The 15,925-nt window shown below is 45.6% G+C and overlaps 1 protein-coding gene across 4 annotated transcripts; it reads left to right on the forward strand.

Annotated features, from left to right (window-relative positions):
• Positions 1–2,084: 2,084 nt before the first annotated feature.
• Positions 2,085–10,884, forward strand: Qng1 (Q-nucleotide N-glycosylase 1). Of its 4 annotated transcripts, XM_052157339.1 has the most exons (6): positions 2,085–2,632; positions 3,120–3,272; positions 3,648–3,907; positions 7,301–7,496; positions 7,897–8,150; positions 10,727–10,884. In XM_052157339.1, exons 1-5 carry the CDS (start codon positions 2,302–2,304, stop codon positions 8,127–8,129), a joined length of 1,173 nt encoding a protein of 390 aa, XP_052013299.1. In that variant the 5' UTR covers positions 2,085–2,301; the 3' UTR covers positions 8,130–8,150; positions 10,727–10,884. The 4 variants fall into 4 exon arrangements, with proteins under 4 accessions (XP_052013299.1, XP_052013300.1, XP_052013301.1 ...); XM_052157342.1 differs by lacking the exons at positions 2,085–2,632; positions 10,727–10,884 and adding an exon at positions 2,942–3,029 and having other exon boundaries at positions 7,897–9,428; XM_052157340.1 differs by lacking the exons at positions 3,120–3,272; positions 10,727–10,884 and having other exon boundaries at positions 2,119–2,632; positions 7,897–9,428.
• The last annotated feature ends 5,041 nt before the right edge of the window (positions 10,885–15,925 follow it).

Consider the following 15,925-nt stretch of genomic DNA (forward strand, 5'->3'; position numbering starts at 1 on the left):
CACTATGAAGAACAGGCCGGCCTTGAGCCTACAGAGATTCACCTGCCTCCTGCCTTTCTAATGCTGAGAATAGAGGTATGTGTCACCACATGTGACTTTTAAACTATTTAAGAGCTTGCCATAGTCTATCATTACAGAAATAGAAGCAACAGCAGTAATTGCCGTCAGAGGTTGGTGTTTAGTGCCTCGAACGATGCCACACCCATCTTTAATGACTGTCAGCTGAACGCTATAGCAAAACTTTCCAAAAAGCCAATACAGGTGGCAGATGAAATCTTTGGTAGCCGTTGTCTTGTGTGCACTTGGTGCTCTGCCCTCCGGAGCCAGAAGAGGGTAACAAATCACCTGGAGCTGCAGTTACAGACAGTTGTGAGCGTCCACGTAGACGCTAGGAAGTAAACCTCTAGAAAAGGTTCTCTAGAAAAGCAGCCACCTCTCAGGTGACTTGTCACTATAAACTTGGGAAACTCCTGGCTGTGTTCCAGAGGTTCTAAGTTGTATCGTCCTTTTCACTTGTCTCTAGGAATTCTTGGGGTTTTGTTGTTGTTGTTGTTGTTTTAATATTTATTTATTTAGTATATGTAAGTACACTGTAGCGTATATGTAAGTACACTGTAGCTGTCTTAATACACTCCAGAAAAGGGCGTCAGATCTCATTACAGATGGTTATGAGCCACCATGTGGTTACTGGGATTTGAACTCAGGACCTTAGGGAGAACAGTCAGTGCTCTTAACCACTGAGCCAACTCTCCAGCCCTGTTTTTTGTTGTTGTTTTGTTTTGTTTTTTAACTTCCTTATTTCTTGGAGGATTCTCTGTTCAAAAATACATTTTATAATACAGACTTTGTCATTGTTGTTGAGGCTTTGTGTCCTGTGATACTAGTTTTGGAGAAAGTATATCTCGAGATTTAAATGTGTATTTTCTGTCTGTTGGGTGGGATGTTCTGTATGTTTCAGTTAAATGGGTCCATAATGTCATTTTTGCTGAGTTTTCATCTGGGAGATCTATCAGAGTAAGGTATTGAAGCTCACACTATCCCTGTGTCAATACCCATGAAGCGCTGTATACCTCAAATTATGTGTTTTATGAAACCAGGGATTACAGCATTCAGTCAATGAAGTATTTCTCTTGATAAATCATTCCTGACATAGTATGTGGCATCCCCTTTTTTATATTTTCTAGTTCGCTTTGGTTTGACATTTACTTTATCTGATACTTGCTTTGTTCTGATTTGTTTTTTATCATTACTAGCTAAATGTGTTTTAGAAAACAGTATATTACTGGCTTTTGTATTCTCTAATGAATTCTGTCAAACTTTCAAGGAAGATCTCACACCAGTTCTGTTCCATAAATAGAAAGTGAAGGACTGCTACCAAGTTCATTCTACAAAGCCAGGTGTGAGAAGGCACAGCAAACAAAGGCACAACTTAAAACCACAGACATCTTCTCTTTGAACATAGACACAAAGATTCAACAAAATACTTGCAAACTGAATTTTGAAATACATTTAAGAAGACCAAATATTACGAGCAACTAGGGTTTTTCATGAAGAAGCAAGTTTGGCTCAACATCGGTGAATCAATAAATGTAATACACTATATAAACAAACTTAAAGACAGAAACCATATACAGAATCTCACTGACGAAAAGGCTTTGCCGTAAAAGTCCTGGAGGCGTTAGGATAGACCAGATCATGCTTCAAAATAACAAGATGGAGGAACTTTTGCACAGTCTTGCTGTGACACCACTTTATAGCCAGAATGATTGGCATTTGTGTCTGGATCATACAGTTCCCTTGATTTAGTCTGATAGACAAAGGCATAAATTTCAATTTAGGCCATTGCATGGTGGTGGCCATTGAGTCATACCCCTTTCCTTGCAAACCTGGGATCACCATCACTCCTGTCAGATGCAGGAACGTCAGACACAGGTTTAACCGTACAGTTCCCCCATTACTCAATGTTCCCATTACTCCTAAACACTATCTGGCCTCTGAAGTGTGGGGACAGAGGCCCTCCTGGGGGTGTGCTGTGCGGGCCGTAGCCTGCACGCTGGCTGCCATCCAAGGCCTGCCTACACCCAGCCTCGGGTGGCGCCGGGCAGCAATTTGAGTTGTCAGACCCGCGCGATCCCAAGCCTTTCTCAAAGACCGGAGTGCGATGGGCACGCGACTAGAAACGAGCCGGCCGGAAGCCTCCCGCGGCAACTTCCGGACCTCAGACCCGGAAGCGGGCCCAAGTGCGTGGCCGCGACCGAGGCTCCGGGTTTGAAGCGGTGCCGGCGCAAGGGCGAGGGCATCATGGAGGCACCACTGTCGCCGCGCGAGTCGGCGAGGTTCGTGGCCGAGAACAGTCGCGACGTGCTCGTGGACCGCGAGGGCGTGCGCAGGGCGGCCGAACTGCTGCTGCCCGCGGCCGTGGCGTGGCGCGTGGAGCAGTGGAAGTCCCTGCACGAGCTCAACCCGCGCGGGGCCGACGAGGCTGCGCTCGACTGGGTGTTCGTGGTGGACTCGCTCAACTTCTCCTTCTGGGCCGAGCGGGAGGATCGCAAGTGTGAGGTGCGCTACGGCGGCACAGCCTACACCGGCTACTGGGCCCTGTGCGCCGCTGTCAACCGCGCGCTCGACCAAGGTGGGTGCCGGCCGCCCGGCCGCCTGGCGGGCCGCGGGAGGTGACCTCTGCCCAGAGCAAAAGGCCTGACCTACGGAAGGAAGCCACGTATGTCAGTCAGCAGAGGAGGCAAAGCCAGTTTTCTTTATTAAAAAAAAAAAAAAAAAGAGTCATTTCAAGTTGGGCATAGTGGCTCCTGCCTACAATCCCAGCACTGCAGGCTGAGGCAGGAGGATCGCTATGGATTCTAGGCCAGCCTGAGCGATGTAGTTTCCGGCCAGTCTCCTAGAGAGTGAGACCCGGTCACAGAAGAACGCATGAAAGAATGGGCGCTTGCCTGCAGAAGGAAAGGACAGACTATGGGACGATTCATGCAAGGGAAGTGTACGCGCCACATCGTTGTTGCGTGTGTGGTTGAGTAAGTACCCAGAGCGAAGTGGGGAGGTTGCTTCGTGTCCCTTAGATGCATGTCTTGAGCGCACAGTGGTTATTTATTTTATCTGTATAGGTGTTTTGCCTGCATGCACACCTGTGCTCCATTTGCATGTGGTGTCCTCAGAGGCCAAAGAGGGTGTCGATCCCCCTCCCAGGACTGCAGTTACAGAAGGTTGTGAACCACTGTGTGGGTGCTGGGAATCAAACCCTAGTCCTCGAAAGAAAGGTCAGTTTTTGTTTCCTCCTGCCTCCCCCCTTTCCCCCCCCCCCACCTCCCCGAGACAGGGTTTCTCTGTAGACCAGGCTGGCCTCGAACTCAGAAATCCACCTGCCTCTGCCTCCCAATCCCAAATCCTGGGATTAAAGGTGTGTGCCACCACCGCCCGGCTTTTTTTTTTTTTTCTTAAAAAAAAAGTGGGTCTCACATTCTACACAGGCCTGTGTAGAATTCAGACTATACTCACTAGCCTCAAACTTACAAGGATCCCATCCAACTGATTAGGCCAGCGCCACTACAGCGCCTTCTTTAACATGAATTTGAGTTCATATTATTTGCAACTTGTAAAAAAAAAAAAAAAATCTGTGAATTTTCTTTTTAAAGGAATACCAGTAACTACCGCCTCCTACTATGCCACAGTGACCCTGGATCAGGTTCGGAATATATTTCATTCAGACACAGCTGTGCCCATGCCTTTAATAGAAGAGAGACATCGAATTCTCAATGAAACTGGGAAGATTCTGCTGGAGAAGTTTGGAGGCTCTTTTCTTAATTGTGTCCGAAAAAGTGGAAGAAGTGCCCAAAACTTAATGCACCTGATTGTTGAGAACTTCCCTTCTTACAGAGACGAGGCCCAGTTTGAGGTGAGTTTGGTTGAGGGGTTTTCAGGTGTGATGATTCTGAGGTTCTGTTTTTCTTTCCAGGGCCAGTTTTAAGGCTAGCAACTTAAAATTTGAAGTTTTTTTTACTGTGGACAAGAAGCAATAACAATATTTGTTTAAAATCTATTCCTTTTTATGTTTTCCAGTCAGGGGTTCCCTTTATTTGTGTTGTTTATTCCTCTGAAGTGTCTCAGCCCTCCATATAAGGCTGAAGGGTGAGGGAGCGGGAAAAGCTCACAGAGTTGGGTGAAAACCGGAATGGAAAACGTATAGTGGGTTTTCTCTAGGAAACAAGCATTTTTTGAAAAGCTTGGTGTGTGTTTTCTTTCTTATACACTATTCTTTTATAATAATCTGTTTTATGGTACCAAAAAAAATTAAACATATGTACTTTTTAAACCATGAGCATTTGTCTTATGCTTTTAGTATATCCCTAGGTTTTATTTTTGTAAAAAATTTTTTGGAATCCTTGTCACTGAATATTTTTTGTTTTTGATTTATGTGTATGAGCTGTGAGCTCTCAGCTTCCCGTGCTGTGCCTTTGGTCGTGCTTGCGTGTTGCCACACCCTTCCCCTGGAACTGTAAACCCAAATAAACTCTTCCTTTTCTAAGTTGCTCCTGGTCATGGTGTTTTATCACAACACACACACACACACACACACACACACACACACACACATACACACAAAGCAACACTCCCCCACCCAGATTCCTTTCCTTTTAAGATATGTTTATTTTTTTGTATGAATGTTTGATTGTCTATGTATAAGTGTGCTATGTGCATGCCCAGAACCCACGGAGTTCAGAAGAGAGGGTATCGGGTCCCCAGGAATGGAGTTAGGAATGATTATAAACCACTAAGTGGGTACCGGGAGCCAGCCTCCTCCACCCCCAGATTCCTTACTAGCAGTGGCTTCACTTTATGTGCTTTGGTGTTCAACGTGCACTGTGTCTGTGTGAGGGCATCGGATCATCCGGAACTGAGTCACATACACTTGTGAGCTGCTATGTGGGTGCTGGGAATTGAACTTGGGTCCTCTGAAAGAGCAGCCAGTGCTCTTAACCACTGAGCCATCTCTCCTGCCCCCAAGTAGTGGCTTTAGAAAAGGTAATTTCATAAATGTAGGTCTGGATCGATGGTAGCAGTAATCCTTAAGGTTAAGTAATCCGTTGCTTCTCGTTACGATGGAGTGTTTTTATATGATATTATTTTCTGGATGCTTAAATTTTACTTGAGTTTTTTACATTTTTACATATGTGTGTGCGTGCTCATGAGTGTGCACATGTAGGCACACATGCGCACTGCCAGGCGTGCCATGACGCCCATGTGGATGTCAGAGGACAGCTTTTAGGAGCCCATTCTTTTTTTTCTTTTAACAATTATATATTTTTTAAAGATTTATTTTATGTATATGAGTATACTGTTGCTGTCTTCAGACACACTAGAAGTGGGCATTGGATCACAACAGATGGTTGTGAGCCACCATATGGTTGCTGGGAATTGAACTCAGGGCCTTTGGAAGAGCAGTCAGTGCTCTTAACCACTGAGCCATCTCCCCAGCCCTTAGGAGTCCATTCTTTGTCTCCTCTGTGGTGCACAGGGATCGAACCCAGTTGATTGGGCATGGAAGCAAGTGCCTTTTCCAATAAGCTATTCTCACCAGTCCTTTAGAGGTTGTATTTTCTTTGTTTTTGTGGTGCTGAGGTCAAATCAAGGCCTCTAGCGTGTTATGCAAGTCCTCTACCACCGAGCAACACTCCCAGCCCACCTGAGGAGTTTCTGTATGGGATTCTCCCCTTAAATTAATTTCAGAGGTTGCACAGCACTGCACATAGCTAATCTCAGCACTCGGGAGATAGACAGAAAGACAGAGTCCCAGGCTAGCCAGGGTTACATAAAGTGATCTTGTCACACACAAAGGCTTATTTATTTATATTTGCTAATTAAGATGTTCTCTTAGGTGGCAGTATTGTTTTGAGAGCTAATTCTTGATTATTCTCAATAGATGAGCCAATAAAGCATGAATTAAAATTATAACCATTGGTACTGTCTGTCCTTGGGCTTCATTGCTGTGAAGAGACACTCTTATAAAGAAAAACATTTAAATGGGTCTGGCTTACAGTTCAGAGGTTCAGTCCAGTGTCATCAGGAAGCCTGGCAGTGTGCAGGCAGACATGGTGCTGGAGGAGCCAATTCTACATGTTGGTCCACAAGCAATGGAAGGAGACTGTGTGCCTGCCACACTGGGTGTAGCTGGAACACGGGAGACTCAAGCCCACCCCTACGGTGACACACTTCTTCCTGTAAGGCCACACCTCCTAATAGCGCCACTGCCTATGGGCCAAATATTCAAACACATGAGTCTGAGGGGGCCATTCCCATCCAAACTACCATAGGTATTAAGACTAGGAACAGATCTTAATTATCAATATCTTTCCATAGTCTAAACTGCTATACCTTTGAGGCATTTGGAGGAGGGGCAGGCAATCTTTTGGAGAGACTTGAGGGTGGGGAAGAGCTAAAGAGGTCTAGGTCCTTCCTGAATTCACCTCCCCCCCCCCCCAAGACCTGGGGATTAAACCTGAGACTTAGTTGGATTTTAGTAACATTGACATATGAATAATACTGAAAATAGGTGCTGGGGCCTGGAGCATTGGCTCAGAGGCTGAGAGCACGGATACTGTTCCAGAGGACCAGAGTCTGATTCCCAGCACCTGTGTTAGGCAGCTCGCGACCACCTGTGGCTCCAGGCTAGCTGACGCCTCAGGCTTCTGCAGGCATCCATGCGTGTGCCATTTACTCAGACACACATGTATGAAAACAGTTAAAAATAAAATCTACAAAAAAAGGAAATACTGGCTCTGGCCTTGCACTCAGGAAGCCCCGAGTTTGATCCCTCACACTGGGGGTTGGGAGGAGGGAAGGAGGAAAAAGAAAATGAACATTGAGTGCTGCAGTGGTACCGGGAGTGAATACTCTGTGTGCCTTGAAAAACAAAAACAGAGCAAAGAACTTGTAGTGATAAAGCTAATTAAATACTTTAAAAAAGTTTGTTGTTGTTGCTGCCAGGCTTGGTGGCATGGTCCTTTAATCCTAGCACTCTGGAGACAGAGGCAGGCAAAGCTCTGTGAGTTTGAGGTCAGCTTGACCCACAGAGTGAGTTCTAGGATAGCCAGAGCTACACATGAGAAACCATGTCTCAAAAGCCAAAAAGGGAAAGAAGGAAGAAAAGAAAAAACAAATGTCTTCCACAAGTACCCTTTCTGTTGTTTTGGTTTCTGAGCTAGAGTCCATGTCTCCATCCAGTGTCCTTTATAAATAGTACCCAGTAAGACTTCAGAAACCACAGCAGCGTGTCTTCTCCAATCACCAGGGGAAAAGGATCTCCTTTTACAAACGAGCGCAGATCCTCGTGGCGGACACGTGGAGTGTGCTGGAGGGAAAGGGAGATGGCTGCTTCGAGGACATCTCCAGCATCACCATGTTTGCTGATTACCGGCTGCCGCAGATCCTCGTGTACTTTGGAGCCTTGAAGTACTCTGATGACTTACTGAAGAAGCTTCTCGAAGGTTTGCAGCCTAGCCACACGTTTGCTGCTCTGTGGTCTGTGACTGGGTTGTTCAGGTTTATCTACAGACAGCTCTCTTCTGCTTAGGAAGCAGAGCACAAGTGCTGAGAGAATCCATGCTGGGTGTGGTGGTGGCTTCCAGCTCTGAGGAGACAGAAGCAGGAGGGTGGTGAGCTCCAGAGCAGTTTGGGCTACAGAGGGAGATTCCTAAATTAGGGCCAGGGTAGATTTATCTGAGGGACTAGTAAATGCAAAGTTAGTAAATGCAGATTGCAGAACTTCATCCTGTGAGCATGCAGAGAAGCCAGACAAAGCCTCCGTTGCTGAATTTAACTTGTAATTCTACATGAATGGCTAGGACTTTCAGTGATTTTTCTTTCTCTCCCTCTTAATTCTCGCAGGAGAGATGCTCTTAAATGGAGATAAACAGGAAGTGGAAATTAGAGGTTGCTCGATTTGGTGTGTTGAGCTGATCCGGGACCGTCTTCTGGAGCTTCTTGAGAAAAGGGGTGAAAAACCTCCCGTTGAGATCAACTCGATTCTCCTGGACTATCACCTGTGGGACTACGCCCGCGAGCACAGGGAAGACATGAAGGGAATCCCGTTTCATCGCACACGCTGCATATACTACTGACCCCAAGTGCAGTGGGTCCAGGTGAAACACTTGAACTTTTAGATCCTACAGTCACTTCACAATTCTGATTCACTATAAAGATAGAAATTATGCTGGCCACTGGTAGTGCACACCTTTAGCCCCAGCACTCAGGAGACAGGCAGGTATATCTCTGTAAGTCCAAGGAGAGCCTGGTCTACAGAGTGAGGGCAGCCAGGGCTACACAGAGGAAAAAAAGGAAAAAGGTGGGTAGAAGATAGAAATGACAGGAATCGGCAATTGACTGTCCAGTCACCATTTTTTTCCTTGGCATAGCATTGTGTGTTCCCATAATCACACTGCATAGCCTTCAGTGATAATGTCCATGTCCTCAGTTGGTAGCTTTTCTCCACTGATAATCATTTAGTCACTTTCTTCCTTTTCCTTTTGTTTTAATGGTCCTAGGGATTAAACCTATGACCTTGTGCGTGCAAGGCAAGTGCTCTACCACTGAGACACACTCCCAGCTTAGTTATTTTCTATGTGCTACAATAGTTTAACATTAAATAAAGGCAGTCTTTGGTGTATGGACTATTGCTTTTATAAAAGTCAGCTGTGAATGCTTGGTATGATGGCACATATCACCATACATATTCTGGGTATGTAATCAGTACTCAGAAGATGGAAGCTGGAGCGTCATGAGTTCTAGGCCACCCTGGATCACTCAGGGAGCAAAAGGAAAGGGATGCTTCTCCAGTCCAGAGCATTTGCTTCTCTCTTGAAGACGGCATAAGTTTGGTTCCCAGCACGCATGTTGGGCACTAACAGCTCCTGGAGAGTCAGTGTTCTCTGCTGGACTCTTCCCTCCCTCCTCCCTCTCTCTCTCTCTCTCTCTCTCTCTCTCTCTCACACACACACACACACACACACACACACACACACATACACACACACACAAACGCACATAAGTAAAATAAGTCTTTTAAAATAGGGCTATGAATGCAGTGCAATTGGGGGAGTATTTGCCTACCATGACAAAGGCCCTGAATTCAGTCTCCAGCACTGTATAAAATCAAGTATGTGATGTCACCTACCAGGAATCCCAGCTCTGAGGTGACAGTCGGGAAGGTCAGAAATTGACTATCATCAGCCTCAAACAAATAGCCAATCTAGAATACTTACGACCTTGTATTATTTTTAATACAGCATTTTAATTCATTGAGAATTTTTTACACTACTTTGATCATATTTGCTCCCTAATTCCTCCCAGATTCACCCACACCTCACCAACCGCAAGGCCTGATCTCAGAAAAAATAAAAAAGATCAATCTTGGCATTTTATTTTGGGCTTTTTATTGGTGATAGTAGTGAGTTTTGAATATAATGGCGCTTCAGTTTTGATTATCTGTTTGTCTTAAGTGTTTGTTTTTAAACTTCATCAGAATTCAATTCAGATCTTAGAAAGTCTGCTTGAGCCTGGAGTGGGATTTATCATTCACACAGAATTTGCTACAGGTGGCGCATACCTTTAGTTTCAACACTCAGGAGGAGAGGCAGGGGGATCTCTGAGTTTAAGGCCAGCCTGGTCTACAGAGTGAGTTCCAGAATAGCTAGGGCTACAGAGAGAAACTCTCGAAAAACAAAATAAGATAGACTTTGCCAAGTGCAGTGGGTTTTTTGTTTGTTTGTTTGTTTGTTTGGGGTTTTTTTTTTTGTTTGTTTGTTTGGTTTGGTTTGGTTTTTTGGATTTTGGTTTTCTCGAGACAGGGTTTCTCTGTGTAGCCTTGACTGTCCTGGAACTCACTCTGTAGACCAGGCTGGCCTTGAACTCAGAAATCTGCCTGCCTCTGCCTCGCAGAGTGCTGGGATTACAGGTGTGTGCCACCACCACCAATTGCAGTTTTAAAGCAGGGTGATATACTCTGGCACCAAGGTAGGCACTGACTGGTGGTTTAGTGCATAGATGAGCACCTGCTACCTTGGGGCCAGCCTCCACCCCCTCTTCCCTCTGCAGTCGGCTGAATCCACCCATGAATCCACAGGTGCAGAATCCAGGGAAGGCTGACTTCACCTTTGAAACCTTATAAACCTGAAATAGGTGCTCTGTGCCTTGCTGCCACCTGCTGGAAACTTGTGACAGGGCCTGCCTGTGAAAGGATCTCCTTTCCAGTAGCTGTGCCTGTCCCTCCTTGTGTGACTCAGGGGCATGTGACCCTATGCCCATCCAGAGGTTCCCTGGACCGGTATTGGCAAGTCACTGCCATCCTGTCTCCTTGCCTGTGATTGTCTTGGTAATGGAGGATGCAGCTCTGTCAGGAAGGACGCAGGAAACTCCCTTCCTTTGATGGATTTGCTGTCAAAGCATGACAGCTGAGACAATGGTAACCTTTGTTTTATTCCTTTCAGTCATGGGAACAGAACCCAGGGCCTCTGTGACATTCTACCACAGAGCTACACCCTTACCCTATTGTAGCCAATTTGAAGGCCCAGCTCTGCTGTGCCTGTAGTGCCTGTCCTGTGAACGTCACACTTGAGATAAAGAACATTACATTTTTCAATTCATTTTATTGTCTTTTTAAAAATTTTGCTGGGCTGGAGAGATGGCTCATTGGTTAAGAACACTGACTGCTCTTCCACAGGTCCTGAGTTCAAATCCCAGCAACCACATGGTGGTTCACAACCATCCATAAAGAGATCTGACGCCCTCTTCTGGAGTGTCTGAAGATAGCTACAGTGTATTTACATGTAATAAATAAATCTTTTAAAAAATAAAGTAAATAAAACTTTTGCTACTTAATGTGTACACATCAGTCAATGCACACATATCCATGCATGCCACGGCACGTGTGGAGTTCAGAGTGTGGCTTGCAGGTGTTGAGTCTCGCCTCTCCTTACCACAATGTGGGATCCAATAATAGGCACCTTTGCCCGCAATTTGTTTCCTGTAACTCAAAAACATTATAATTGATGGTTTTCAAGTTAATCTCTGTACTCTTTCTGAGACAGGAGCTCATTATATAGTCCTTGCTGGTAACTCACTGTGTAGAGAAGGCTGGCTTCGAACTCACAGAGCTCCACCTGCCTCTGACTTCTGAATGCAGGGATTAAAGGTGTGTTCCATCATGCCCAGTATAAATATTTGTAAAGAGTTAGCACACGTGCTCGCTTGCACACACACACACACACACACACACACTCACTATGCGCACCATGTGTACATAGGCACCTGCAGAGGCTGAGGTGCCAGGATCCCCTGTAACTGGAGTTACAGGAGGTAACAAGCTGCCTGGTGTACCTGCTCAGAGCCAAACCAAGGTCCTCTGGTGAGAAAGAAGCACTCTTTTTTTTTTTAATAGAGTATTTTTTAAATTTATTTATTTATTTTATGTATATGAGTACACTGTAGCTGTTGTGAGACCTTTGGAAGAGCAGTCAGCAGTGTTCTATTTTTTTTTTTTTTTTTTTTTTTTTTTTTGGTTTTTTCAAGACAGGGTTTCTCTGAATAGCTCTGGCTGTCCTGGAACTCACTCTGTAGACCAGGCTGGCCTCGAACTCAGAAATCAGCCTGCCTCTGCCTCCCAAGTGCTGGGATTACAGGCGTGCGCCACCACCACCTAGCCGCAGTCAGTGTTCTTAACCATTGAGCCATCTCTCTAGCCCCCAGAAGTAAATACTCTTAACTGCTCCAGCTCCATCAAAACAGAGGCACCCTGGATTCAGGCCACTGAAATGGAAACTTAAGGATTCTTTGGAAAGTCGGTCGGATGGTGTTTTGCTGGAACAAAGACAAGAAGGAACGTTTTCCTGAAGCAGACACACAGCAGAGAGGATGTTCTGCTGAAGCAAGCACGGGAAAGGACACGTGATGATGGATTCTTTGCTAACAACACGCATGTATCAGCCTACCTTATATTGCGTAGCTGAGCTCCATTTGTCGGTGGTGGTGGCGCAGGCCTATAATCCTAGCACTTGGGAGGCAGAGGCAGGCAGATTTCTGAGTTCGAGGCCAGCCTGGTCTACAGAGTGAGTTCCAGGACAGCCAGGACTACACAGAGAAACCCTGTCTCGAAAACAAAACAAAACAAAACAAAACAAACAAACAAACAAACAGAGAGAAACCGCACCAACCAAAATCTTCTGGTGCTGTGCTGCAGTTTGCTGCCGCCTCCGCAGAGTCTCTGATTGGATGCACGTGCTGAGGTAAAGCACGTGGAGGACACGTGATGTTGGGAGGTTATAAATAACACTTCATGGAGTGACAGAGACAGAGCTTGGCTTGCTGGTACAGCTAGCTCTGCAACGCTTGTGGGTCTCGCGTCTTCTCTGATCTTCGCTTCCCTGGGAGAGGCACAGCCGAGAACTCCTGATGTTCCTGCTGGTCCCTCCTGCTGACTCGAGCTGAGGCTGAGGCCTGGCTGTCTCTGTTAGGTCGTGTCACTGCTGTTGCTAACCCGACTCTACTGAACTGGACTGTTGGTGTATCCCTGAGGTGTTTGTGAGTGGATCGAGCTGCCACTGCCTGCTGACCTGTGAACTGAACTGCCGACTTCCAGACAAGGATGGGAGTTGCTCCAAAGAAACTTTCTAAACTGGTCCACTTCTCCCCACCCCATATCTTTTCTTTTCCACTATTTCTGGTGGGTGGTGGGTTACAAAGAAGATTAAAGTGTTTGAGAATCATCATTAAAAACAAGATTTAAAGATTTAAAGTTACAGGTCCCTTTCAGAAATTGTTTTCTCTAGACAGACTTTGAACTCTATCATAGCAAGTGTGTAAGGCTACTTGTAACATGTGGAAGCCTGACTTCCTTCCAAATGCACATTAAATTGTCACATTCAAAGTCTGTCAACCAGAAGACCATCTGTAGGAAGCCATGGTGGTTCATGGTTGGAGTCTCAGAATTCTAGAAGCAGAGGTGGGAGGAGGGCTGTGAATTTGAAGTCAGTCTGTGCTATGAAATGAACTCTACTATAATCTGGCCTGGTCCGTGGCACAAGGTCCCATCCAGTAGTGACTACAACGACGACCTCAGCCAGCCTATGGGGACTGCAGGACTTCACTCTCAGGTATACCGCCAAGGTTTTCTCTAAGACACAAACTGTTTGATTTTTATATTGTAAAGAGCAGCTATGAGAGCCACTGTCCTTTTCCCCATTCCACTGTCGCCAGGATGGGCTAAAGCTCAGTACAGCACTCTAACCACTCTAGCCACTATTCTTGTTATCGGACTGAAATTTAACTTTCACAGTTTGATTAAGTTGTGTCCTTTTTTTAAAAAATGTATTTTATTTTGCATGTATGAGTGTTTTGCCTGCTTGTAGGAATATGGACCATGTGTGGTGCGTATGGAGGTCAGAAGAGAGCACCCATCTGGACAGTGGGAGCCACCATGTGGGTGCTGGAATCAGATCCAGGTCCTCTGCAGGAACAAGTGCTTTTAACTGCTGAGCCACCCCTCCGGTGCCCAGTTCATTAAGTTCCATGAAGCCTGGGTTGAGAGTGAACGGTAGGTGATGGGCTGGAGGTGTGGCTCGGCAGTCCCAGCGCTGGCTGCTCTTGCACAGGGCCTGGGCTCTATTTCCAGCACCACATGGGCCTCATAACCATCTGTATCTCCAGATCTGGGGGATCTGATACCCTCCTCTGGCTTCCTCAGGCACCAAACAAACAGTGCACATGGTGCACATATATATGCAAATGGAACATCCACACACATAAAAATCAATCTTTTAAAAAATAATAGGTGATCATGATATCTGAGAAGCCTAGAAACTTTTCCTTTGAGAAATAAACATAGTATTAGGAAAACAAACAAACAAAAATCAATAAATTCATAATTATACATGCTCCAAGGAAAGAAACTCTAATATTTGGCTTAGGGATGTTGATAGGGACCAATTCATCACCTTCACACTTGATAAATAAAAGAGAGAAAAGAAGTATTGGTCTACCTATTCCTGTATGAATACCATTTCAGGTTAACTGGATAGAAGGAAGCCTTTATTATAGAATAATTTGAGCTAATAAATATAAATGACTATTAGAATTTGAGCATTACTACTCTACAATGATCTTGAAATGACTAGATCTAGAAAATGATTATCAGTGACCAATAAAGTCATTAAGTGAAATGCTGATTATTAAGAAAAGCCAAGTGGTAATATTGGCAGCTGCTGAAGCACATGCTTTTAATCCTAGTACTCTGGGGGCAGAGCCAAATGGATCTTTGTGAGTTCAAGGCCAGCCTGCTCTACAAGTTATCTCAGGACAGCCAGAACTATACAGTAAGACCCTGACTAAAAACCAACAAAAAAGAAAGAGGAGGAAGAGAAGGAAGAAGAGGAGGAGGAGAAGCACGAGATGTTGGTCAAGAAAAGAAGCTCACACAATTCCCATCAGTGAGGTTTATTGTAATGAGAGGTCCGCGGGGCCAGAATTGGGTCTCCAAGTGGGAGGAGAGCATTCAACACAAATGTGTAACATATGGAAGTGTTAGACACAAGTACACAATACATGGAGAGGAGCATCAGACACAACCCTACCATATATGAAGGGAAGGATTAAGCACAAGTCTACAATATATTAGACACAATTATACATATGGAGGCTGTAGTGCTATGAATGAAAATGACCCCAAAGGCAAATACGAATAGCATTACTTAAAAGGACTAGGACATGTGGCCTTGCTGGAGTGGGCGTGGCATCACTGGAGTGGGCCTGGCCTTATTGAAGTGTGTCACTGGAGTCCTTTGAGGTTTCATTTGCTTCAGCCAGGCCCAGTGTCACCCTCTCTTCCTCTTACCTGCCTACTCAGAGGCAGAGCTCTCAGCTGCTCTGTAGCACACCTGCATGCCGCCATGCTTCCCACACGATGGCAGCGGACTAAACCTCTGAACTGTCGCTAGCCCCCAGCTGTATGTTTTCATTTATAAGAGTTGCTGTGGTCATTGTGTCACATCCTAGCAATAGAAACCTTAAGTAGGAAAGGAGGAGAGGGTTAGACTCAACTATACAATACTGGGAGATACAAACATGATGGGGCCTTAAGGGGAAGGGTGGATTTCTCTCAGGAACCTGGAGAGGAGCTTCAGTAAGAATGAGAAGGTGGGCTGGAGAGGTGGCTCAGCAGCTAAAAGCACTGACTGCTCTTCCAGAGGTCCTGAGTTCAATTCCCAGCACCCACATGGTGGCTTACAACCATCTGTAATGGTATCTGATGCCCATTTCTGGTATGTCTGAAGACATATAAGGTATACTCACATAAAATAAGTAAATAAATCTTAAAAAAAAAGAGTGAGAAGGTGAGAAACACACACACACACACACACACACACACACACACAAAATGGCCATAGTAGGGAGAACAGGGAAGAGGGGCACTTGGGAGCCTCCTCAGAAGCCTTCTGAGCACCTTTTCTAAAGTCCCCGAGGACTCTTGGGCCAGTCCTCAGAACAAAGGAATGGCCCTTTTATAACATTTTTAGGGTGGCAGGAAGTTTCATATCTTGTGATTTAGGCACAGCACAAATTGCTTCTTAACTCTGTCCCAGAGAGAGCTGGAGAGCCATGGCCTGACTCAGGCTGGATCAGGGCTCACAGTGCAGGCCTGTGTCCTAACAAAGTGCTGCTGCTGCTTCTCTCTCCCTGTGCTGTCAATAGGATACTTGATCTGATGCGGAAGGATACCTGCCCGGGGCCTGAGACCGAACCAGGATGGCCTCTGGCCAGCAGCCGAGAAGTATGTGACTCTCCAGTCCGATGATGCTACAGGAACGGAGTACTCACTTGAGGTTGGAAGACCCTGTTCTCAGTTAATCCTGAGGTGGCTTTGGCTCTG

Source organism: Apodemus sylvaticus, chromosome 14, assembly GCF_947179515.1.
Source record: "Apodemus sylvaticus chromosome 14, mApoSyl1.1, whole genome shotgun sequence".
Lineage (NCBI taxonomy): Eukaryota > Metazoa > Chordata > Mammalia > Rodentia > Muridae > Apodemus > Apodemus sylvaticus.